This window comes from Gorilla gorilla, chromosome 19 (genome assembly GCF_029281585.2).
Source record: "Gorilla gorilla gorilla isolate KB3781 chromosome 19, NHGRI_mGorGor1-v2.1_pri, whole genome shotgun sequence".
NCBI lineage: Eukaryota > Metazoa > Chordata > Mammalia > Primates > Hominidae > Gorilla > Gorilla gorilla.
The window spans coordinates 82413019-82437561 of NC_073243.2; the positions used below are offsets into that span (position 1 = coordinate 82413019).

Genomic DNA, 24543 nt, shown 5'->3' on the forward strand with positions numbered 1-24543 from the left:
GTGGCCAAGGCAGGAGGATCACTTGAGGCCAGGAATTCAAAACCAGCCTGGGCAACATAGTGAGACCCTGTCTCTACAAAAACGAAAATTAAGGCCGGACGCAGTTTCTCACACCTGTAATCCCAGCACTTTGGGAGGCCGAGGCAGGTGGATCATGAGGTCATGAGTCCTAGACCAGCCTGGCCAAGATGGTGAAACCCCGTCTCTACTAAAAATACAAAAATTAGCCAGGCATGGTGGTGGGCGCCTGTAATCCCAGCTACTCGGGTGGCTGAGTCAGGGGGTTGCTTGAACCCGGGAGGCAGAGGTTGCAGTGAGCCAAGATCGTGCCACTGCACTCCAGCCTGGGCAACAGAGCAAGACTCTGTCTCAAAAAAAAAAAAGACAATTAAAAAATTAACCGGGTGTGGTATCATGCACCTGTAGTCCTAGCTACTTGAGAGACTGTCAGGAAAATCGCTCAAGCTCAGGAGCAGGATTGCATTGAGCTGTGATTGTGCCACTGCACTCCAACCTGGGCAATTGAGCAAGACTGTGTTTCTTAGAAATGAAGCCTTTTGCCTGGTTCTTGGATTCTACATGTTTATCTGTCATAGAAAATTTTAACACAAGGTTTCTCAACCTCAGCACTATTGACAGGACTAGATGATTCTTTGTTGTCAAGGATTGTTCTGTGCATTGCAGGTTGTTAAGCAGCATCCCTGGCCTCTATCCACTAGATGCCAGTAGTGGCTCCCATTGTGACAACCAAAAATGTCTCCAGATACTGCCAAATACTCCTGTGTCAGGATACGGGGGAAGAAGCTTATTCCTGATTGAGAACTACTGGGTTAACATACACAGTTTGGAAAATACTAATCGTAAAAACTGTACCAGTCTTTGTATAATGCTGTCAATATGTAAATACCTTTGTTTAGAATTGACTTGTGTTACATTTTAGGGAAAAAATATAACACTGTGATTAAGTGACCCCAAAGTCACATTTTGGTAAGTTAGTTGTCGGTCCATATTCCTGACATGCTGGTGCTTCTCCTTCCATACCTTGAAAAAAAAACTCTAATAGACTTTTTTTTTAACTGGACCTTTACGTGCAAAATGCCCTATTTCTGCCCCCAAATACGTAAAGCTGTATATAGTTTCTTTTCAGGTTTTGGATATTCATAAAGCATTAATTTTATTCTTATAGACACAAAATGATTTCATGGTTATCTGCAATGTTGCAAAAATCCTAGAGCTAGTTGTACCACTGATGGAGCATCCAAGTGAAACTTTTCTTGCCACTATTGAGGAAGATCTAATGAAGCTCATCATCAAATATGGCATGACTGTAAGCACTCAGTTTACCATTTCTTTATTCATTAGTGTAAAGTTCTAATGTATTTTATTAAAATTTTTAAAGCAAATATTTGTAAAAAGCTAAGTTTTAAAAATAGTATATTTTTAACTTTTATCTAAACATTTTCTATATCTTTTAGGTAGTGCAACATTGTGTGAGCTGTCTTGGAGCTGTTGTAAATAAAGTGACACAAAATTTTAAATTTGTGTGGGCTTGTTTCAATAGATACTATGGTAAGTTCAATACCAGGGTTTTAAAATTATTCTGCTAGGTCCTGCAGGGGGTCAGCTCATTTTAAACACATTTGATAAAAGGCTAGACTCGAGGAAATTATGAGGTGTGATTATCCACCGTGGTCCTCTCAGAAACAATATTTTCTAGTGTCTTTTGTATTTCCTGAAGAACCCACTGTGATTACTTCAGAAATTTATCTCCTGATAAGTAAAGATTGGTAAATTTTTTGCGCACTGTGAAAAGTAAAATTTAAATTTTCTTACATTAGTTAGTTTAGACTCTGAAGAGCACTCTCATAATTCTAGACATATTTAATATTTAGAACCATTAGTAAAAATTAATTGGTCGGGGACAGTGGCTCATGCCTGTAATCCCAGCACTTTGGGAGGCCAAGGCGGGTGGATTACCTGAGGTCGGGAGTTCGAGATCAGCCTGGCCAACATGGTGAAACCCCATCTCTCTACTAAAAATACAAAAATTTGCCAGGCGTGGTGGCACACGACTGTAATCCCAGCTACTTGGGAAGCTGAGGTAGGAGAATCACTTGAACACGGGAGGCGGAGGTTGCAGTGAGCCAAGATCACGTCACTGCCCTCCAGCCTGGGTGACAGAGTGAGACTCCATCTCAAAAAAAAAATTGTAATTCATTAGTAGTAATTACTTGAACGTGGTAATTCAAAGAGAAATATTATAAGTAAATATTACTTATCTTTATTAGGTGCCATTTCAAAATTAAAAAGTCAACACCAAGAGGACCCAAATAACACTTCACTTCTAACAAACAAACCAGCACTTCTTAGATCCCTTTTCACCGTTGGAGCACTATGTCGGCATTTTGATTTTGATCTGGAAGATTTTAAAGGCAACAGCAAGGTAAAGATAGTAATACTTAAAATGCTATAAAACATAGAACTATATGGCACTGTGATCTGAGAATGACAGTAGTGACCCAGGATGAAGGCAACATTAGAGTAGTCTGATTTAATGAAAATTCTGAAAACAGTGCTACTCAAAGCATGGTCCTCAGACTGGCTGCTAATCCAGCAACTTTTTGTTACTGGTGTGTAACCAGATAATGAAATTTCCCTGACAAGTTATATCAGCTTTGTAACAGTAGGCACACTGTTGACATCAACAGCTGACTTTTTAAAAAAAATTTTTTTCAATGAAGGAAACAATGCACTGATTTACATTCCGAAACAAGCTTCTTTGTCACAGACTGATACTTTGAATGCCACTGTTCTAAAATAAATGGAATTGGTTACTTATTTTTTTAATAAAGTTCACACAAATTCTCATTGTCTTTAGGTATTTTTTTCCTTTATAGTTGAAAATTAATCTAAGTTACTGTTCATGAACACTTTAATGTGTTTTCCTCCCCTTAGGTTAACATAAAAGATAAAGTACTTGAACTATTGATGTATTTTACAAAACACTCAGATGAAGAAGTACAAACAAAAGCTATCATTGGTCTAGGTAAGTCTAAATTTCTTTATAATTTGTAGCTATTTGAGAGGGATAGAGCACATTTTTAAATATTGTGAATCTAAATTGTTGATTTACTTTAATATGTTTCTATTAGCAGTAGGATTTGGTGTATAGAATGTAGGTCTGAGGATTAAAACAACTGGGTTCCATTCTTGTCATGGCCATTGACTTCCTGGGTAACCTTGAGCAAGCCATTTGTCTGTTCATCAGTTTCTTCATTAGTAAAATAGAGATAACAATACTTTCTTCTACCCCTCCTCCATAGAGTATCTTAAGAACATTTATTAAAGCCCTTTGATAAAGAAAAATAATGTAGAAGAATTCTGTGCTCTTTGCATTTTTTTAATTGTTCTTTTTCATTGCAAAGCTTTGTCACTACAGGAAGCTGCCACATCTGGTTAAAACAATGATCAATCTACACTGACTTATTTATATAAAAGCAAATAGTAAGCAACCCAGAAGGAACAATTTGGATATATACCTGTTTTATATTGTTTTTCCAGGAAGGATTGATGTAATAAAAACATGTTTTGCAATTGTTAGGCAGGTCTATGTGGCTTATATCTAGGAAGGAATTAGAATATGAGGAAATAGGAGGCGAATGGCATTAAAGTACCTGAATTGAATGCACTTCAAAAAAATACAAGAACAGTCTGTCCAGGTTTTTGGTTTTTGTTGTTGTTTTTTTTGGTACAAATACAGTTGGCCTTCCATATCCATGGGTTTCACATCTGTGGATTTAACCACCAAGGATAAAAAATACTGAGAAAAAAAAATTAACACCTGTACTAAATATGTACAGACTTTTTTTGTCATTATTCTCTAAACAATACAACAGCAATTTACATAGCATTTACATTGTATTAGATATAAATAATCTAGAGATGATTTAAAGTAAATGAGAGGATATGAGTAGATTATATGCAAATACTACCCCATTTTATATCAGGGACTTGAGAATCCACGGATTTTGGTATCCCTGGGAGGTTCTGGAGCCAATCCCCCATGGATACCGAGCAATGACTGTACACGTAAAGCTACCCAATGAGATTAAAAACTTATTTGGAAATTTTATTTTGGTGTTATGATTAAGGTTTATACTTTTATATGCATGAGTAGTTATTTATATTAGTCTTTTGAACAAAAATGAGTAAGAAAAGATTCTAAGTTACCCGTACCTTATTAAATCATGTTTATGGTTTCTGTAAATAAATTGAAACCTTATCATTTTATTCCTCCTCCATCCCTTTTTGAAAATTACGTATAGCACATAGAGTAAAAATTCAGACATCATTTACTAAGGTGTTAAATTGGTGCAATATTAACTTCAAGCCAATGTGTACCTTCAAATATTCAGTCTGGACGTAATTTATACGGAGTGGCAGAACTAATAGTGTTACAAGTATTTCAGAGTACAAAAAGATGAAGTTTTAACTTAAGCAGCGCTTTTCAGAAAATATTGCCTCTAGACCAGTTAATAAAAGACATCTTGCCTGGGCCATAGTTATCCTGAGTGACCTTGGGCTAGTTATCTGATCACTCTATGCTTTGAATTTAGTTTGTTGTTTGTTACCAATAATACTTGCTATCATCAGAGATCTTCATTTTTTCCTCAAATAAACATTATATACAAATAAACATGGATGATATATTGCTACTTATTAACCCGTGGTTATAGGATTCAGCATTGTGGCCTTATTATAATGCCATATGAGAAAGAAATGGAAGATATTTTTAGCTCTGGTTTATTATAGTGTTTCATCAAATGAATATATTTTAATTTTTTTAAAAAAATAATGTCAATGTAGTACCTTCTGCTGGGGATCTGAAAAATGTTTGCAGACATTATTTCTTAAATCCTGAAAACATCCCTGTGAGGTAGGTGGGTGGTAAATATTATTATCCCCATTTTACAGATGGAGAATTGAGGCACAGAGAGATTATGTGACTCACCCAAGGTCACACTACAAGTCAGTGGTGGAGCCAGGAATAGAACCCAAGACTCCTGACTCCTAATCCACTCCCCTAGCCACTAGGCCCTGCTCCCTCCTCAAGGTTTCCTCTTGTGTGAAATTCTCCTTTGAAATGCAATTTCTTGTTTTTAATTCATGGGGAAAGAAGTACCTGCTCTAATGCTTCTCTAGGTAAGGCCACCAGCATATTCTTCCAGTCATTTTAAGTTTTAATTTTTTTAAATAAGGAGCCGTTTATATAATTTATTAACATATTTATTAAATGTTTTATTTTAATATGAATATATGATATTTTTCCCCTCTCCCATAGGATTTGCTTTTATTCAGCATCCAAGTCTAATGTTCGAGCAAGAAGTGAAGAATCTATATAATAATATTTTATCTGATAAGAACTCCTCAGTCAATTTAAAAATACAAGTGTTAAAAAACCTCCAGACCTACCTACAAGAAGAAGATACACGTATGCAGCAGGCAGATAGAGACTGTAAGTGAAAATATATTTTTAAATTTCATAGCTAAATTTATATTTTAGTGGCTTTATCTTCTTTAATCTAAATATCTAAATTTCCTTATTTGTTAGATGAAGAAATTCAGTTAAATAGCAGTCCTTATGCTGAGGTCTATAGCTGGGCTTTAGCATATTCTTAAATTCTCTAAAATAGTTTTTAAATTGTATATGTGTGTAAACATTAACATTTTGAGGGAGGAAAGAGATTATAGTTCTCATTGGGTTCTCAAAGGGGCCTCTGACACACACACACACAGACACACACACACACACAGACACACACACACACACACACACAACCATTGAGCCAGAACACTAGCTATAACGTTTTACACACACACACACACACAACCATTGAGCCAGAACACTAGCTATAACGTTTTGTGATTTTGGTTATGGCCTAATTTTGAAATATTTAGTAAAGTTAGTATAGGTGCTCTTAATGTGTGTTTATCCTTTGCTTGCTTTTGTAGGGAAGAAAGTTGCAAAACAGGAAGACTTAAAAGAAATGGGTGATGTTTCCTCAGGGATGAGTAGTTCCATCATGCAGCTTTATCTCAAACAGGTGCTTGAGGCATTTTTTCACACCCAGTCAAGTGTACGCCACTTTGCCCTAAATGTCATTGCATTGACTCTAAATCAAGGTCTTATTCATCCAGTTCAGGTAAGCATGTTTTATGGCAGCAGCACTTACTAAAAGAGCAAGATTAGTTGTAATTTGATACATTGTGATTATAGAGAATAAGTAGTTCTTTGTTCCTCTTACTCTTCTTTGTACTAAACTCTTAAGAATCTGGCAATTTTAGATAATCTCTTGGGTTATGATTACTGCAAAATACCCATATATTCATAATATTGTCTCTGTTATAAACTTGTAATTTCTATTGGCAGAACATATACTCAAATTATTTTTCTAAGTAGGGATGATATATTTGTTTTAATTCATATTTACTTTTGTCCCTAAGATCCAACAGTCTATAATGTGAATAGAGTTAACTGGGTTTAAAAGTATAATCTGTTCAACAAGGTGGAGTCTTAGTCCACAGAAAAGTAAATTATATAAACTCAATTCCTTCATCTTTAAGTTGGGTATAACACCAACTACTCGACACCTTATAGCATTAATATGAGGACACGACGACGTAATAAAGACATTAGTGTTACTGAAGATTGGCAGCCAATGCTGATGTAGTAGTATATACCATCTGATGGTCAAGAGAGCACCATAGGCTACAAAAGTCTATGTATTAAGTAAGCAGACTCTATACCCTTCAAGATTTTTATTTTGGGTATTTTTCATGGAACTTTTTAAAAAATATGATATATTTAAACATACTGTGGTCTTCCCTATGTCCTGAAACAAAACATGTTAACAAATATTTATCCTGTTCTTCATGACTCCGGGCTCTTATCATAAAGAATCATACATTATAATGAAACAGTAGTACATTGAGACTGTCACCTTTTTAAACTACCGAGGGTTCTTTGTTGGGTGCTTTTTATTATATATGCCCTTTAAACTTTTTTTTTTAATTTCACACAAAGGAGTCAGGTGCAGTGTCTCACACGTGTAATCCCAGCACTTTGGGAGGCAGAGGTGGGCGGATCACTTGAGTCAGGAGTTCAAAACCAGCATAGCCAACATGGCAAAACCGCGTGTCTACTAAAAATACAAAAATTAGCCAGGTGTGGTGGCACATGCCTGTAGTCCCAGCTACATGGGAGGCTAAGGCAGGAAAATTGCTTGAACCCAGGAAGCAGAGAACCCAGGAAGCAGAGGTTGCAGTGAGCCGAGACCGTGCCATTGCACTCCAGCCTGGCCAACAGAGGGAGACTCCATCTCAAAAAAAAAAAAAAAAATTCACACAAAGAAATTGCAAAAGTGATACGATGAATTCCTTTATTCTGTTCACCTCTGTTCACCATTTGTTGATATTTTGCCACAATTGCTTTCTCTCTCTCCCTTTATACATCTGCTTTTTTCTGAATCGTTTGGTAGGAAGTTTCAGGTAATTATGATTCTTTACCACTAAACACTTCAGCATATATTTTCTAAGAACAAGGACATTCTCTTACAAAACCGTAATATAATCATTAAATTTGGGAAGTTTAACACTGATACAATATTATCTAATATACAGTTCATTTGCAGATTCTGCTAGTTAACCAAGGGCGTTCTCTATAGCCTTTTTCCTTTTTTTTTTTTTTTTGAGGCAAGATCTTGCTCTGTTTCCCAGGCTGGAGTGCAGTGATGCAGTCTCGGCTTACTGCAGCCTCCGCCTCCTGGATTCAAGCACTCTTCCCACCTCTGCCTCCCAAGTAGCTGAGACTACAGGTGTGTGCCACCACCTGGCTAATTTTTGTGTTTTTGTAGAGACGGGGTTTTACCATGTTGGCCAGGCTGGTCTCAAACTTCTGAGCTCAAGTAATCTGCCTGCCTCAGTGTCCCAAAGTGCTGGGATTACAAGCATGAGCCACCGCACCCACCTTACAGCCTTTTTTCTTTCCTGATTCGAGATTTAACATGATCATTTCTTTCATTTAGTGCCATGTCTGTATTTTAAAGTTATGTTTGTTGTTTTTCTGGCCTTCACATTGCTTTTTGATTCAGACTTGCTTAACATAGTAGTACTGTTTTTTGACTATAGAAGTACAGTGAATATGACTGTTATCAACTATCTGTTCCTCAAAGCCACATCTGAAATCAACTTTGAAAAACAATTATATTTTCGTAGCTTTGAGTATGGAAAACAAATTACTGTTTGCCCTATATTATCTTTACAAGGCAAATTCAGTCAAGCTTTAAAAACTACTGGATTATACATTTGTAGTCTATATCATAATCTTAAATAGATATTCTTAGTGTGAGAATGCTTTATGTTTAAAGAACCTTAAATTTACAATGAAATTATTTAAATTTTATCACGTCAGTATTTTTGCGGGTGCTCCAGTGCTTTCTGGATTTAAGCTGAATCTCAAAAGATCTGTCATTTTAAAAAGAACACTAAAACATAGACTTTATAGGAAAGCCTATAAGGTTAAATTCATATATTTCAGATATACGAAAAGTTTTGACATATGTCTAAATAGAGAATTTTTACTACCGTGATATCTCGTAATTTTTTTTTATTTCCAGTGTGTGCCATATTTAATTGCTATGGGCACAGACCCAGAACCTGCTATGCGGAACAAGGCCGATCAGCAACTTGTGGAAATAGACAAAAAATATGCTGGATTCATTCATGTATGTATTTTAACATTTTATAACCTAAATTTAAACATTTTTCTTGAGTAAAGCATTTCTTGGATAAATGCCCTGCCCACATTCATAATTGGAATAAAATGTCTTACTTAGTACCTATCTTCTAAACATGCAACTAAGTTAGTCTTCCAAGGTGTTTATTCTAGTCTAAAGTTAAGATTGGGCTAGAGGTGACAGTACCAAGCACACCAGACTAAAAATCAGGAAACCTGGATTTTATATCTTACTATGTGAACTTGGCTGCAGTGACTCTCCTGGGCCTCATTTTTTTTTTCTTCTTTGAAATGAGGGAATTGTAAGAGATAATCTCTAATGTTCCTTCTAGCACTTCATTCTGTGATTCGTATTATTTTAATTAAAAAAACAAATAATGAAGCTAGCCTCAGAATGTAATGCTCTAAGTATATTTTTAATTTATGTCTTTTAATTTCCCTGACAAAAATGAGACTTTTATTGATTTCAGATGAAAGCAGTGGCTGGTATGAAGATGTCTTACCAGGTACAACAGGCAATCAACACATGCCTAAAAGATCCTGTAAGGGGTTTCAGACAAGACGAGTCCTCTAGCGCTTTGTGTTCACACCTTTACTCCATGATCCGTGGAAACCGCCAACACAGACGAGCCTTTCTTATTTCTTTACTCAACCTCTTTGATGACACAGCAGTAAGCACAAAAACTTATTATTTTAAGAAAATAAATGCTCTAGAAATTTTATGGATAAAGTAGTCATTTTTTTAAATATTACCATTTTATTAGTATATGATAGTAACTTCATTAAATGTTTTCTTAATCTTCTAAGTTATTTACGAAGTACACAGTCAGAAGTGAAGGGGAAATTTTGTTTGAGAATAAGTGTAATGAGGAATATGTATAATTTTGCCTCCATACTGAATATCCCATAAACTTTGATAACAGTTTCTGTAAGCGTATCTTTAAATAAGCAACATCACTAAACTAATCGCTTTGGGAACCGATTACCTCAAATATTGTTAGAGAATAACTGTTCTAGGTTTTTGGCTATTGAGATCCCTAGTTGTTCAACTTGATTTCCCTTAATGAAGGGAAGTCACTTTTCTGTATAGTAGTCCACTTTTGTGTATAGTAGTCCTCCCTTATCATTAAAGATACATTTCATGACCCCCAGTGGATGCATGAAACCATGGATAGTACTAATTATTATATATACAGTCATGCATCACTTAATGACAGGGATACATTTGGAGAAATGCATAGTTAGGCGATTTCTTTGTGGGGTGAACATCTTACTTACACAAACCTAGATGTTGTAGCCTACCTAGGCTATATTGTTCCTGGGCTACAAACCTGTACAGCATGTTACTGTACTGAATACTGTAGATAACTATAACACAATGGTAAGTATTCATGTACCTAAACATATCTAAACATAGAAAAGGTACAGTAAAAATATGATAGGATAATCTTATGGGACCATCATCATATATATAGTTTGTAATTGACTGAAACATGTTATGTGGCACATGACTGTACTGGTTTTTCCAATACATACAAACCTATGTTAAAGTTATAATTTATAAATTAGTCACAGTAAGAGATTAACATAATAATAAAATAGAACAATTAAAACAATATACTGTAATAAAAGTTATGTGGATGGGATCTTGCTTTTCTCTCTCTCTCAAAATACCCTGTTGTAGTTTACTCACCTATTTTTGGACTATGGTTGACCAAGGGTAACTGAAACTATGGAAAGCAAAACAGCAATTGGGGGGATTACCATAATTACAATTTTGACACTTCTGGCTGTTGCACTAGTTGCATTGGCCAGGACCATAGGCCAAGAAAACTGAATATTCTTTTAAGTTTACCTTTTAATTTATTTATTTCACACAGTATTTATTCTGCATCTGCTATGTACCAGCCATTGCGCTAAGAAGTTTAACGAGCATAAAATAGTAAAGACAGATATGGTTTCTGCCCACACAGAGCACACATGAGTCTATGTGTATAGCAACTTTTAAAAGAACGAAAGAGGCCAGGAGTGGTGACTCACACCTGTAATCCCAGCGCTTTGGGAGGCCAAGGCAGGTGGATCACAAGGTCAGGAGTTCGAGACCAGCCTGACCAACATGGTGAAACCCCATCTCTACTAAAAATATAAAAATTAGCCGGGCGTGGTGGCACGCGCCTGTAATCCCAGCTACTCAGGAGGCTGAGGCAGGAGAATTGCTTGAACCCAGGAGGCAGAGGTTGCAGTGAGCTGAGATCACGCCACTGCATTCCAGCCTGGCTGACAGAGCGAGACTCCGTCTCAAAAAAAAAAAAAAAAAGAACAAAAGAAGTACTTTAATTACTTTGTTAGCCTGACAGCAGATTTTTGCAATAAAGCAAAATTATAATTACCATAGTGTAGATATCTTACTAGACCTCTTCAAGTACTACATGAAATTTATCATCAACATTATCATCATATCATTATCAGTATTAAGTTTGCATTGTGTATAGGACACTATACTAGGAGTGCCAGATGATATAATGTAGTGCTTTTGCCCTGAAAGGATTTTCCCTCCAGCTGTGGGGATAGGATACAAAATTAATAGTGATTACGGTTAGTATATCCTGAGTGCCCTGATGGGTTGTATTGATAATATTGTTCCAGTCCTTGTTTCTGTCCAAAAGAACTTCATTTCTATGTGATTTCACTGCCTGCTTTATGTCATTGACTAGATGTTTTGTCATCTCAGCATTTGAAATGCTAAACTGGAAACCCAGCTCTCGCAATGCTTTCTTCTGACTACCTCCAACAAAGAATGTCAGAGAAGGAACAAATGCCTGAAGGCCCAGAGGGATAGAATGAGAGGGATCTGCTATATAAACCAGGGAAGGAAGATGTTCCAGTCAGGGCCAAAAAATTAATTAAAAATACAAAGATAAGAATGTATGGGAAATAATGAATAGTTTGTTATTTGACTGGGGCAGAAAGGTCATAATGAGGAATAGTATATAGAGGATCCTGTAGATGGCAAAAAAAAAACATTGTAAGTGTGTGAATAAAATAATGAGGACAATTGCCAAAGGGCAGTTTAGGAAGATGAATTTTTTTAGCATTGTGGTCACACTGGAGGTAATAATAAATTATTATGATAACAGTAGGGGAGAAAAAGAATGGATAGTAGAGGCTGGGTGCGGTGCCTCATGCCTGTAACCTCAGCATTTGGGGAGGCCAAGGCAGACGGATCACCTGAGGTCAGGAGTTCGAGAACAGCCTGGCCAACATGGCAAAATCCTGTCTCTACTAAAAATACAAAAAACTTAGCCAGGCATGATGGTGTGCACCTGTAGTCCCAGCTACTTGGGAGGCTGAGGCATGAGAATCACTTGAACCTGGGCAGCAGAGATTGGCAGTGAGCTGAGATCGCACCACTGCATTCCAGCTGAGCGACAGAGCGAGACTCCATCTCAATATAAAAAAAAAAAAAGAATGGATAGTAGAAAAGAAAAGAAAGTTGAGGAAAGAATTAAATGAGACTGTGTGAAAAGAATAGTCAGTGGACAACTGGAATATTTTTATCTTGAGCACCTGAAACAATAATAGGATTGTTGCCAAAGTCAGATTGCAAAGGAGTTGGCTTGAGGAGTACATAAAAAGGGAGTAGTCAAAGAGCTAGGAAGAGAAAACTTAGGAAGATTTCATGAAGGAAAGTGTGGGTAATAGTCAGATGCTACTGAGAAGTCAAGGAGAGTAAGAAGTGAAAAATAGAGTAGAATGGTGAACTTCGTGGACAAAAACAGTCAAGCAGTGAGGGACAAAAGCAGATTGTAATTGAAGAGGGAGGCCCAGGTGAGATGACTCATGCTTGTAATCCCAGCACCCAAGGCAGATGATAGCTTGAGCCCAGGAGTTCCATACCAGCCTGGGCAACATAGTGAGACCCTATCTCTACAAAAATTAAAAAATAAAAACTGAGCCAGGCCTGGTGGTATGCACCTATACTCCTAGCTACCTAGCTACTGAAGAGACCGAGGCAAAGGGATTGCTTGAGCCCAGGAGTTCAAGGTGGCAGTGAGCGGTATCATGTCTCCTTTAAAAAAAAATAGTGGGGAGGACATGGGAGGAGCAGTCTAAACTATTCTTTGAAGAACTTTGAAAGGAAAGAGAAATACAGGGCTTTTATGGATGGTGAAGAAAATATATATATTTTCTTCAATATTATATGAGTTTTGAAAATATATGAATTATAGTGTTAAAACTAATAGATGAGGTAGGGTTTTATGTCTACATTTTTTCATCTGTAACGTGGGTGTTGATACATATTGTAAAGTAAAAATAGAGTGAGAGTGATACTCTTATGAATATTAATAGCAAGGTTATTCCATCTGTGCTATGGGATCTTGCTGCTGCTGCTGTTGGGTTTTATGTTGTTTCCATGGCAGGGGAGGGTAGATGGTAGGAGGGAGTGTTTTTTAGTTGTGAGCTTTTTTTTTCCTTGAGCTATGAATATTTAAAAGAAATTTGAATATTAATATGCCTTTCTATTTATGATCATGAAATGCTTGAATTCTCTGTTACTTCTTTTTAAAGCAAGCAACTAAATAATCATAATTTTTCTCTTAAATTTTGCCTGCCTCACAGTTTTTACAGTGTGAAACTGATAGCATTGTCAAAACAACTCTGACATTCTGAATTACATATACACAGGAAACTGACAAATGTTTATGAGTACATGGGATTTGGGTTTTTTCTTTTAACCTATGTATTAGTACTGTAATTACTAGTTATTTTGTGGGCAGAATAGTAACTGTGTGTAACTGATCTCCATATAGGTTAAACTCTTAGTAGCACAATGATATAACTAGAACTTTCATGTATACTTTCTGATATGGTATGGATTTATCATAAAGATTCCATATACTCTAAGAAAACTTCAAGGAATTTCACATGGATGCAATAAAAAATTTCACCTCTTCTCTTGAGATAGCATAGTGTAAGTCATTATAAAATAAAAAAAAAATGGGCCTAAGATTATTTTATAAAATTCCATTTCTGTTCCCCCTTTTCCCTTTTTGCTACACCTGTCTCCCTTTCCCTTTTTCCCCCTCTATATTTCTCTCCCTCCTCCTCTCCCTCTGTCTCTCTGTGTCTCTCCCCACTCTCTCCGTGTGTGTCTGCTTATCTGTCTAACATTAAGTGAGGTGAAAGTGCCCTGTATTTTTTCTAAAAAAGTTTTTTTGGTTGGGTTTCTAGATTATCCGCTAAACATGTGTGCTTTTTCTTAAAATTTACAGAAAACAGACGTGACTATGCTCTTGTATATAGCAGACAATCTAGCCTGTTTTCCATACCAGACACAGGAAGAGCCGTTGTTTATAATGCATCATATAGACATTACACTCTCAGTTTCTGGTAGTAACCTACTGCAGTCATTCAAGGAGGTAAGTTACACACATTACTATTCTTAATCCATCTGTCAAAGTGCAGGCATGCTGTTTTCACTGTTTTGTTTCTCATTATTCTTTTTATCCTCTTCACGAGTATATAAAATCTTTCTAAGTGAACTTAATGAAATCTGGGCAATACTTGACTTGGGAGAGGATGTACGTTGCCACTTTACCTCTATTTAGAAGCATCTAAAATACATATATGGATTGTTCTGTTGATAAGCCATCACATTTATTTCTCTCACTTTAAGCACTGACCTTAAGTGTTTGCATCCATTCATACATTCATTTAAACCCCATTTTAAAACATTATTCTGTAAATCTTGTAATGCTGTAATCACATTACACATGAAAATATATAGCTTATTTACACTTAAACAGAGAATTTATGACACCATTGACTTTCTTATCCCTCAACTACAGCACCGTAATAGAGTTTGCATACGTGTGCCCAAAATCTTTACTAAATTTCTTGTTGAACCTTCCATCGTTTCTGTCATGACTTCTAGGAGGAATGTAATTTATTTAATTATAAAAGTACCTGGTGTAGCACTAGGCATATAGTAAGCACTCAGTAAATTCTTTACAAATTGAATATTCTCATGTATCTAATGATCCAAGTAGATCTCATTTTATAAAATTGTATTGCTCACAACTCAGCCTTGTCAGACTAGTAAATCAGACAGATTATTTTAGATGCCTCCTGAGGGCTGGAATTACAGAGGTGTCTTAAACCCTTACTACTTGAAGTATGGACCACACACCAGCAGCAGTGGTTTCACCTGAGAGCTTATTAAAGCTGTAGAACCTCAGGCCCCACCCAAATTTGTTGAAACAGAATCTGCATCTTCAACAAAATCCACAGATGTTAATATGCACATTTAAGTTTGAGAAGTTAATAATTTCCCAGGAGCTTTAGCCCTCATGTTCTCTTATTTTACCTACTTACTGGTATGGCTATCTTTGTAAATGTTTCTTCCACTTTTGAATAAATGTTGTTATAATGTGCCCCACACACACACACCACACAACCTGCTTAAGTCCAGTTGACTTTGTTTCTAAGAGCTAACATTTTCATAAAGTACAAAGAAACAGGATTTAAGTCTTCAGAGAAAATTGCTTATTATCTTGCCGAAATGTTTTTCAAAAGGAGAGTTTGCTAGAAGCTGGGATGTCCAAGATTACTTTATTCTCCTCAGTTAAATTATAATTACTGCTTTTCCTCATAATGACTTACCTATGCACCAAATTGATACTTTTATAACTGTCTTTTATTACTGTCCTTAGAAGAAAATTGTTTCCCTTTGAATGATATTTCAGAAGGATTTTTTTGAAGGAGTGGTTGTAGGGGAGGGGGTGGATATTATATATAATTTTATTTAGTTTTAGAAACTGTCCCCTAAGATTATATATCCAGTTGTTGATATAAAGTCAAGAGGTTTATAAAATATTAGTTTAAGGAAGCTTTTTCAAGCTGTTAAATGGAGCATACTTATATTTACTAGTGGCATTTTGTTTTTATTGTTTATCAAACAATTTTTTCTTTCAGTCTATGGTAAAGGACAAAAGGAAAGAGAGAAAATCATCACCTAGTAAGGAAAATGAGTCAAGCGACAGTGAAGAAGAAGTTTCCAGGCCTCGGAAGTCACGGAAACGTGTAGATTCAGATTCAGATTCAGATTCAGAAGACGATATAAATTCAGTGATGAAATGTTTGCCAGAAAATTCAGCTCCTTTAATCGAATTTGCAAATGTGTCCCAGGGTATTTTATTACTTCTAATGTTAAAACAACATTTGAAGAATCTTTGTGGATTTTCTGATAGGTAAGGTTACATAAGCAGTGAGAGAAAAAACTTCACTCTGTTCAAATAATCAATATTTGGGCTGGGTGTGGTGGCTCATGCCTGTAATCCCAACATTTTGAGAGGCTGAGGCGGGCAGATCCCCTGAGGTCAGGAGTTCAAGACCAGCCTGGCCAACATGGTGAAACCCCATCTCTATTAAAAATACAAAAATTAGCCGAGTGTGGTGGTCCATGCCTGTGACCCCAGCTACTCAGGAGACTGAGGCGGGAAAATCGCTTAAACCTGGGAGGCGGAGATTGCAGTGAGCTGAGATTACACCACTGCACTCCAGCCTGGGCAACAGAGCGAGACTCTGTCTAAAAAAATAATAAAAAATATGAAACCCAGTTTTGTTTGCATGCTTACTTTAATGTTAGAAATGTTCCTTTTTTAAAAAGGAGTTTATTCTTTTCTGTTGCTGGATAGTATTCTATTGTGTAATATGCCATAATTTATTTTTATTAAAGGGAAAAAAACATATTCCTATACTTGGTGATAATGCATTACAAATTGAAGGACTTATTTTGTTGATTTCCTTAAAAAGACTCAAGCTAACCTTAAAATAGATTACAAGTTTAAGTTTTTAAAGAGCTCTGAAGTAACAGATGTAAACCAACTAAACGGAGCTCCGGTAGAACTCAAATAGTATTTAAAGTACTCTATAAAGTAAGAGAGAGAAAAGGTACAGCTATTATAAACACCCTGTAGTTTTACCCACCAGTAGTCATTAAAGATACCTCTTTTCTGCCTGTAACCATGGAATTTTGGTCATTTTTTACATTAATCGAAATCTAAGATTAGGAATTACAAAATCAAATGTTAATAGGCGGTGGTCAATGGCCAACTGGAAAGAGTGTGTTTCATGTAAAGAGGTCATTTAAGTGGACCTGTCTCAAGTTTCCATAAGCTTGTTGCCAAAGAAGAGGGTGGGCATAATGTGGCCAGAGCTCCCACTTTTTCAGGAGACACTAGAAATCCAGATTTTTAAGAGGAATATCTGTATTTGCAACAGGGTCTCGCTCTGATGCCCAGGTGGAGTGCAGTTATGCAATCATAAACTCCTGGGCTCGAGTAGTCCTACTTCAGCCACCTGAGTAGCTGGGAATACAGATGCATGCCACCACACCCAGCTAATTTTTTTTATTTTTTACTTGTAGAGATGATGTCTAGTTGTGTTGCTCATGGTAGTCTTGAACTCCTGGCCTCAAGTGATCCTCCCACACTGGCCTCCCAAAACTCTGAGATTATAGGCATGAGCCACTGCTCCTGGCCTTATAAGGAATATCTTGATGTTAAATGTTGGCAAGATGCAAAATAATTTAAAACCTTGTGAGGTTTTGAGGCAATGCTAAGGAGTTGGAAAGATTTTTAAGCAGAGTTGTTAATAACCTGAAACAGGTTTATAAACAATCATTCTGGCCACTATATAGAGGATGGATAGGTTGGGGTTGGGGGAGCAACTAGTAGAAAGAGGTAAACCAGTTAGGTGGTATTAAGTAATTGTATTGAAGCTGTCCTAGGATCACAATAGTATTAAAAATAGACATGAGAAACTAATTTCATTAATATGGTGCTTCCTGCCTATAATTGGATTTCTCCAAATATGTTGTTTCCATAGTTTTACAGTTTTTGGTTTTGTTTTCCCAAAACAGTAAAATTCAGAAGTACTCTCCATCTGAATCTGCAAAAGTATATGATAAAGCGATAAACCGAAAAACAGGAGTTCATTTTCATCCAAAACAAACACTGGACTTCCTGCGGAGTGACATGGCTAATTCCAAAATCACAGAAGAGGTGAAAAGGAGTATAGTAAAACAGTATCTAGATGTGAGTAGTAAAACCAAAAGTTTTTACTTCTCATAAGGGCTTTTTTGACAAGTAAATGTGGGGGGCCGGTGGGGAGATAACTATCTCCTTCACATTGAATATAAGCTTCATGAACTATCAAGATAATTTTTCTCTATGTTGTTTTAATGAGTTACTTTAAGCTTGTCTTTCCCAGTGCACCCATGGCATCCGAATTATTTTTTCTTAGGAAACAGCAGCCCACGAATAATTTTATTTTAGCAAAAATGAAAGATTATAGGAAAACCTGTGTGTGTTTTGTAGTTGTCCCCTGGTATCTGCGGGAAATTGGTTCCAGTCCCCCCATGGATACCCAAATCCTCCGATATTCAAGGGCCTGATAAAAAATGGCATAGTAGGCTGCGTGAGGTGGCTCACACCTGTCATTCCAACGCTTTGGGAGGCCATGGCAGGTGGATCACTTGAGCTCAGGAGTTTGAGACCAGCCTGGGCAACATGGCAAATCCCCATATCTATAAAAAATACAAAAAATTACCTGGGGGCAGTGGTGTGCACCTGTAGTCCCAGCTGCTTAGGAGGCTGAGGCAGGAGAAGTGCTTGAGCCTGAGAGGCAGAGGTTACAGTGACCTGAGATTGCACCATTACACCCCATACTGGGTGACAGGAGTGAAACCCTGTCTCAAAAAAATTATTTAAAAAGCATAGTATTTGCATATAACCTACATACATCCTCCCATGTACTTTAAGTCATTTCTAGATTACTTATAATACCTAATACAATGTAAATGCTATATACATAGTTGTTATACTGCATTTTTTTAAGTTGTATTTTTTATTGTAATGCTGTTTGTTTTGTTTTGTTTTGTTTTGTTTTGAGACGGAGTTTCACTCTTGTTGCCCAGGCTGGAGTGCAGTGGCGCGATCTCGGCTCACCGCAACCTCTGCCTCCCGGGTTCAAGCGAGTCTCCTGCCTCAGCCTCCTGCATAGCTGGGATTACAGGCGCCAGCCACCACGCCCGGCTAATTTTTGTGTTTTTAGTAGAGATGGGGTTTCACCATGTTGGCCAGGCTGGTCTCAAACTTCTGACCTCAGGTGATCCGCCAGCCTCCCAAAGTGCTGGGATTACAGGCATGAGCCACCATACCTGGCCAGTGCTGTTATTTTTTATTGTGGCATTTTCCAAATAGTTTTTGATCCACTGTGGGTTGAATCCGCAGGTGCGGAATCCGGGGATACAGAGGGCTATGTTTTTAATTCAGAAAAATACATGGCTTATATGTCATAAAAGGTAAAACTGCAAGCAGTCATTCTCTTACCGTGTTTGGCCATTCTGTTCCTTTCTTTTCTGATAACCAATATTATTTTTCGTATGTTCTTATATGAGTAATGCCAATATATATATTTGTAGATTTTCTCACTTATCAAGTATGCAAATGTATGTATATAAAATGTGCTTTAAAAATAGAGACAGATAATAGACTAGAGGTTACCAAGGACCGGGGAAGGAAAGAACGGGGAGTTATTGTTTAATGAGGACAGCTGTGGTTTCCAGTGATTAAAAAAAAAAAGAAAGAAACAGCTCTGGAAATGGACAGTGGTGATAGTTGTACAACATGCCAACGAATTTTACATTTAAAATGGTTAAACTGGTAGGCTGGGCATGCTGGCTTATACCTGTAATCTTAGCACTTTGGGAGGCCTATGTAGGAGGTTTGCTTGAGTCCAGGAAGTCCAGGCCAGCCTGAGCAACAGGGCGAGACCCTGTCTCTACAAAAAATACAAACATTAGCCAGACATGGCGGTGCGCACCTGTAGTCCCAACTGCTGGGGAGGCTGAGGTGGCAGGACCACCTAAGCCTGGGAGGTGGAGGCTACAGTGAGCCATGATCGTGCCACTGCACTTCAGCCTGAGTGACAGAGTGAGACCCTGTCTCAATTTAAAAAGAAAAAAAAAAGGGTTAAGCTGGCAAATTTTATGATATTTCTATTTTACCACAATATAAAAGTTTTTAAAAATATTTTTGAAATTAGAGGACTATCCTAAAAAATAAAAATAAAGTTTTATATTTTAATCTACTTAATTTCAGGTATAGTGGCTCCCAAGCACTTTGAGAGGCTGAGGTGGGCAGATCACTCGAGGCCAGAGGTTTGACACCAGTTTGGCCAACATTGCAAAACCCCATTTCTATTTTTCTTAAAAAAATTTTTAAGAATCTACTTTAAAGCAAGTAGCTGAACATAAAATAAGGTTTTTTGAACTAAGAATATAATCTACACAGTGGCTTTTCATATTATTCATTGACTGCAAACCTTACACACTCTAAAATTTAAAAATATTTTAGTTCTTATTTAAAATTTTTCAACATTCTTTGCTTTCTCTTGTATCCTCTTAGCAGAGAGCAAAGAGGGGAGATAACTAGAAAATATCTATCAGTAATTATCACCTGGTTGCTTGATGACTTGGACCAAGGTTCTGAAAACTCTGGCTGTTTTTGTATCTAACCCATTGCCTGTTTTTGCAAACAAAGTTTTATTGAAAACATTCATGCCCACTCATTTATTTGTCTGTAGCTGCTTTCATACTACAGTGGCAGAGTTGGGTAGTTGTGACAGACTATTTGACCTTCAAAATGAAAAATATTTACCACCTGGCTGTTTACAGAAAATGTTTACTAGCCCCTAATTTAAGATGATGGCTAACGTCTATTTCACCCACACCAAACTACTGCCATAGAAAACATTTAGGAATTTGACAATCTTGCTTGAAATCTTTACTTAAAATTCTGAAATAATATCTGTTTTTTGTAGTTCAAACTTCTCATGGAACATCTGGACCCTGATGAAGAAGAAGAAGAAGGGGAGGTTTCAGCTAGCACAAATGCTCGGAACAAAGCAATTACCTCACTGCTTGGAGGAGGCAGCCCTAAAAATAATACAGCAGCAGAGACAGAAGATGATGAAAGTGATGGGGAGGATAGAGGAGGAGGCACTTCAGGGGTGAGGCGGAGGAGGAGTCAACGTATTTCGCAGCGTATTACGTAAAATGATTTTTATGTGCTTATATATGTCAGTCTATTAAATGTACACCAAGTAATGTAATACTTAAAAGAGAAAACATTTTGTAGATAGAGATTCTCTACTTACCCATTTATACATCCTTTTGTAGAAAGTTTAACATAAAAGACAATAAAAAAACAGAAATGAGATTTATCCAGCATAAAGGGTTAATTTTTCTTTGAATTGTATTAATGTGTGTTATTTTTATTGTTGCTAAGTTTTATGTAGCTATATGGTTCATATGTATATATAATTTTATATATCAATAAGAGTAAAGACACGGGTACAAATTAAGAGTTATATGGTTTTACAAGTATATGTTAACCCCTTGGCGCTGGCGGTCACGGTGCGTCTCATTGCCGGCAATGGAAGTGTGCCGGGAAATCCCAACTCCCGGCGTCAAGGGATTAAAAGCAATAAAAACAATAATTTCACTAAAATTCTTTTGTGTAACACTTGGTCTTTTTTCCCCCCTCCCAATGTTTTAGTCATTGAGAAGGTCAAAACGAAATTCAGACTCTACGGAGTTGGCAGCACAGATGAATGAAAGTGTTGACGTCATGGATGTCATCGCTATTTGCTGTCCAAAGTACAAAGATCGACCACAAATTGCAAGAGTAGTACAGAAAACCAGCAGTGGCTTCAGTGTTCAGTGGATGGCAGGCTCCTACAGTGGCTCCTGGACTGAGGCTAAGCGCCGTGATGGCCGCAAACTGGTGCCTTGGGTAGACACTATTAAAGAGTCAGACATTATTTACAAAAAAATTGCTCTAACGAGTGCTAATAAGCTGACTAATAAAGTTGTTCAGACTTTACGATCCCTGTATGCCGCCAAGGATGGGACTTCCAGCTAATGAATTTGTACATGCAGCCAAATTTACAGGAATTTTTTTAAAAGGCAGAAAAACTTGAAATACCAACATTCTGGCAAAAAAAAAAAATCAGTTTTATGAAGAGTAAGTGGAACCTGGGATGCAGGAACAAAAGAAGGAAATGTTGGGCAAACATTTTTGTGGGAGCTCCCTTCGCTGTTGTGCAGCAGAAACAGATTCTCAGTTCATTTTTACTCCCACTGTATTATAGTTTAACAAAAATTGTTTATATCTTGGAAAAAAAACTTTCTGTTTAAAAAAAATAAACAAGTGAATGTTGGAAATTAGTCTGTTAATGTTCTTAATAAAGTGTTCTTGGAGTTTAACCTAGCAGCGGATGGCTTTCTTTAGCTTAGCCCAGTTTCCAGGGAAGCATTGTTTTTTCCAGGCTGTAAAGTGGCAGAATCTCCTGGATATATAATTTATTCTGTTGAAAAAAAAAAAGCATGCAGTATCTATGACCTATCTGCAGAAGGAGTTTTTGTAAATGTAGATTTTGATGTATTAGGTCACCCTGAAAACAATACAAGAAAAGGGATCCCCAGGTAATCTGGTGGAGCGAATACTGCAATAAATTTTTTTACTTCTCTTTGTTACTTGTCTGTTTCCATTTGAATTTCTTATTGTAAAAATCTGTTTAAATCCATTTATATTATTTTACAGTCTTTTATGTAAAATTTATTATATCACTGGTTTTCAAAGCAAAACAGAAAATATTGTTTATACAGTTTGTATAGGCTGACTTCTGAATAATTGGTATCTATTATTTTCATTCCCATAAGAGGGTGTAAACAATTAACTCCAGGGTTTTATTGTATCCTGCAATATTTAGTATTAACTATATATGATTTAGCACTGTGCCAAACACATTTTCAAGAGTACATTTTGATATAAAAAGAAACTATAGTTTATTCCTTGTATGCTTCAATTTCTTTCTAGTGATGTCATGATGCTGATATTTATTCTTTAAACCTCGGGTAAAGGTAACCTGTTATTTGGAAAACCAGCATTTCTCTTGGTTAAAATGATGTCCAGTTATTTTAGAACTAGAGTTGAGATGAATATGACACTTCATAATTACACTCACTACATTTTTCACAAATTATTTTTTAATGCTGAAAAGAGTAATTTTACTTGTTGAGATGTTTATTCATTTTCTAATAATTCTATGCTAAAAGCTTTTATCATAAGTCTTGGGAACAGTTGTCATTTACACATTACTTACTGCAGATATCTTGACTAAATCAGGAGGGAGGTGTTTAATCATTTGATATGTATAGTTGACACTCAGGAATAGTAATGCCTAAAATTTACAGTGGATGAGGTCTGTTTCAAGTTTAATTCTTTTTAAAAATGTTTTACTTATTTTTAAATCACTTTGAAAAAACTGACCTCCAGAATGCTGTTTTATGAAATTGGCAAATAAATGAAGGTATTCAATTTTTGAGGAAGAATGACATTGCCACAAAATACCTTTTTGTGACACCTATTAAACCACTATGAAAATAACTTTTCAGGATCTATTTCCTATGTGAAATTCTTTCAAATGCTTTCTTCACAGAAATGTTTTCTCAGTCTTCGTTTTGTTCCCCTTACTTACATGTTTCTCTTTTCCTTATACTGTGAACTCTGGAACAAAACTAGATTGGGTTGGTTGGTTGGTTGGTTCTTCTTGGAGTTTATGTATATCAACAAAGGATTTGAGGTCACTTCTGAGAATAATATATCAAAAAGAGTACTGGTTAGAGAAAATATAAGAATCAAATCCAGCCCAGAGAGAGTACTAAGAATGTAAATGTGAGTAAAAAGCCAGTTTTGAATGCTATTTACGTGACAATGATGCATGCTGTCATTTAATTCTCACAAAAACTCTCGTTATATATTTTATCCTCATTTTGTAGATGAGGATAGCAGGCTTAGAAGGATTTGGTAATTTACTAATGTCATGATAGGGATTTAAATCTGGAATTGAAGTAGTTGTGTCTCACTACTCTAAGCTAATTGAACATCAGACATTAAGAGAGATGATCCTTTTTGAAGTAAACCAGTTCCTAAAGGATCCTTGTAGTATACATACTTGGGAATTCTGTTTAGAGTAATTTTTAGGAAGTAGGTACACAGTAGTAAGTCTTCTGTTGCCTCAGTTGGCCATAGATGGAATTCTGTGTTTGCCATTCATTAGAAATTTAGGAATTTTAGGCAGGGCACGGTGGCTCACACCTGTAATCCCAGCACTTTGGGAGGCCGAGGCGGGCAGATCACCTGAAGTCAGGAGTTCAAGACCAGCCTGACCAACATGGGGAAACCCCGTCTCTACTAAAAATACAAAATTAGCCGGGCGTGGTGGTGCATACCTGTAATCCCAGCTACTCAAGAGGCTGAGGCAAGAGAATCGCTTGAACCCAGGAGGCGGAGGTTGCGGTGAGCCGAGATCACGCCATAGCACTCCAGCCTGGGCAACAAGAGCGAAACTCCATCTCAAAAAAGAAAAAGAAATTTAGGAATTTTAGGAATCAGTTTTGAAATTTTTTATATATTCTAAGCTCCTATTTTATCTATTAATAGAAGCCAAATGTTAATATAAGCCTTAACTCTTAAATATACAAACCAAAATTTTCAGAAAGTTGAAGATTCTTCAAGATGAATTGTTAGGTCTTAACACTATTAAAGCTTTGGCAGTCAAATATACAAAATCAAACTTTAAGTATATTGGGGATTTACAAAGTTCTATTAGGTATTTAG

The 24543-nt window shown here is 36.5% G+C and overlaps 1 protein-coding gene across 3 annotated transcripts in view; it reads left to right on the plus strand.

The window, feature by feature from the left end:
* NIPBL (NIPBL cohesin loading factor) overlaps window positions 1-22397 on the plus strand; it is a 187159-nt gene extending 164762 nt beyond the window's left edge. For 2 of the 3 annotated variants that reach the window (XM_019013451.4, XM_055367729.2), the window contains 13 exons: window positions 1187-1327; window positions 1476-1569; window positions 2289-2443; window positions 2956-3046; window positions 5342-5515; window positions 6013-6203; window positions 8676-8783; window positions 9265-9465; window positions 14068-14214; window positions 15770-16044; window positions 17718-17892; window positions 20681-20869; window positions 21418-22397. In XM_019013451.4, the coding sequence (XP_018868996.3) occupies window positions 1187-1327; window positions 1476-1569; window positions 2289-2443; window positions 2956-3046; window positions 5342-5515; window positions 6013-6203; window positions 8676-8783; window positions 9265-9465; window positions 14068-14214; window positions 15770-16044; window positions 17718-17892; window positions 20681-20869; window positions 21418-21783 (2307 nt within the window). In that variant the 3' untranslated portion in view covers window positions 21784-22397. Of the gene's footprint in view, window positions 1-1186; window positions 1328-1475; window positions 1570-2288; window positions 2444-2955; window positions 3047-5341; window positions 5516-6012; window positions 6204-8675; window positions 8784-9264; window positions 9466-14067; window positions 14215-15769; window positions 16045-17717; window positions 17893-20680; window positions 20911-21417 lie in introns of all 3 variants that reach the window. The other variant, XM_019013452.4, reaches the window with a different exon arrangement.
* The last annotated feature ends 2146 nt before the right edge of the window (window positions 22398-24543 follow it).